General features: G+C 63.1%; 1 protein-coding gene across 1 annotated transcript in view; it reads right to left on the bottom strand.

Moving 5' to 3' along the window:
* ZNF335 (zinc finger protein 335) overlaps positions 1-648 on the bottom strand; it is a gene marked incomplete at its 3' end in the record, with an annotated part of 5,896 nt that overhangs the window by 1,795 nt on the left and 3,453 nt on the right. The window contains 4 exon segments of the mRNA XM_010017839.1: positions 1-59; positions 136-261; positions 317-535; positions 538-600. The exon segment at positions 1-59 is cut by the window's left edge and continues 1 nt beyond it. Coding sequence (XP_010016141.1) covers positions 1-59; positions 136-261; positions 317-535; positions 538-600 — 467 coding nt within the window.

Here is a 648-nt window from a genome sequence, read left to right as displayed (position 1 = left end):
CATGGTCAGCAGGAGATCCAGGGCATTCTGCTGGGCCAGCTCTGCAGATCCAGACACGTCTGGGGGGAGTCACAAGGACAGGGTCAGGCACGTGCTTGCCCACCTCCCCCATCCCCACCCCAGGTGCTCACTCGCCTTGTTCATAGATGATGGTGGCCCCTCCCAGAGAATCCTGCGAGAGGATGGGGGGCTCTGCTCCCGGGAGGGCCTGGACCGTGTGGTAGGTGACGGGCCCAGCAGGTTCCTGTGTGACAGGGTAAGCTGACAGCACAGCCAGGGCCCTGAGCACCAGGAGCTGGGCCATAGGCAACAGCACTCACCGGCGGACTGGCCTCTGGCTCAGCTTTTTTTTTTAGCTCCTCGATCTGCTGCAGGGTGAAGAAGGGGCGGCGGCGACACGGCGGCTCCTCGGGGTGCATCTTTGCCCACTCCTCGAAGGACTCGGCGTGGCGGCAGTGCACGTGGAGCCGCAGGTTCTTCTTGTGCTTGGTGGTGAAGTGACAGAACTCACAAGCAAACGGCTTCCCTCCTGCAGGAGATGGGAGTCAAGCAGGGGGTCTCCGAAGGATGCCAGACAGGCTCTGACCACCTCCTGGAGAGCAGGGGATGTCAGGGCAGGGGGCCGCCAGGCAGCTCATCTCACCTGTG

Source organism: Nestor notabilis, unplaced genomic scaffold (genome assembly GCF_000696875.1).
Source record: "Nestor notabilis isolate BGI_N333 unplaced genomic scaffold, ASM69687v1 scaffold21377, whole genome shotgun sequence".
In the NCBI taxonomy this organism is placed as follows: Eukaryota; Metazoa; Chordata; class Aves; order Psittaciformes; family Psittacidae; genus Nestor; species Nestor notabilis.
Note: the sequence above shows the minus strand (reverse complement) of the source record. Positions and strands in the feature narration are given on the sequence as shown.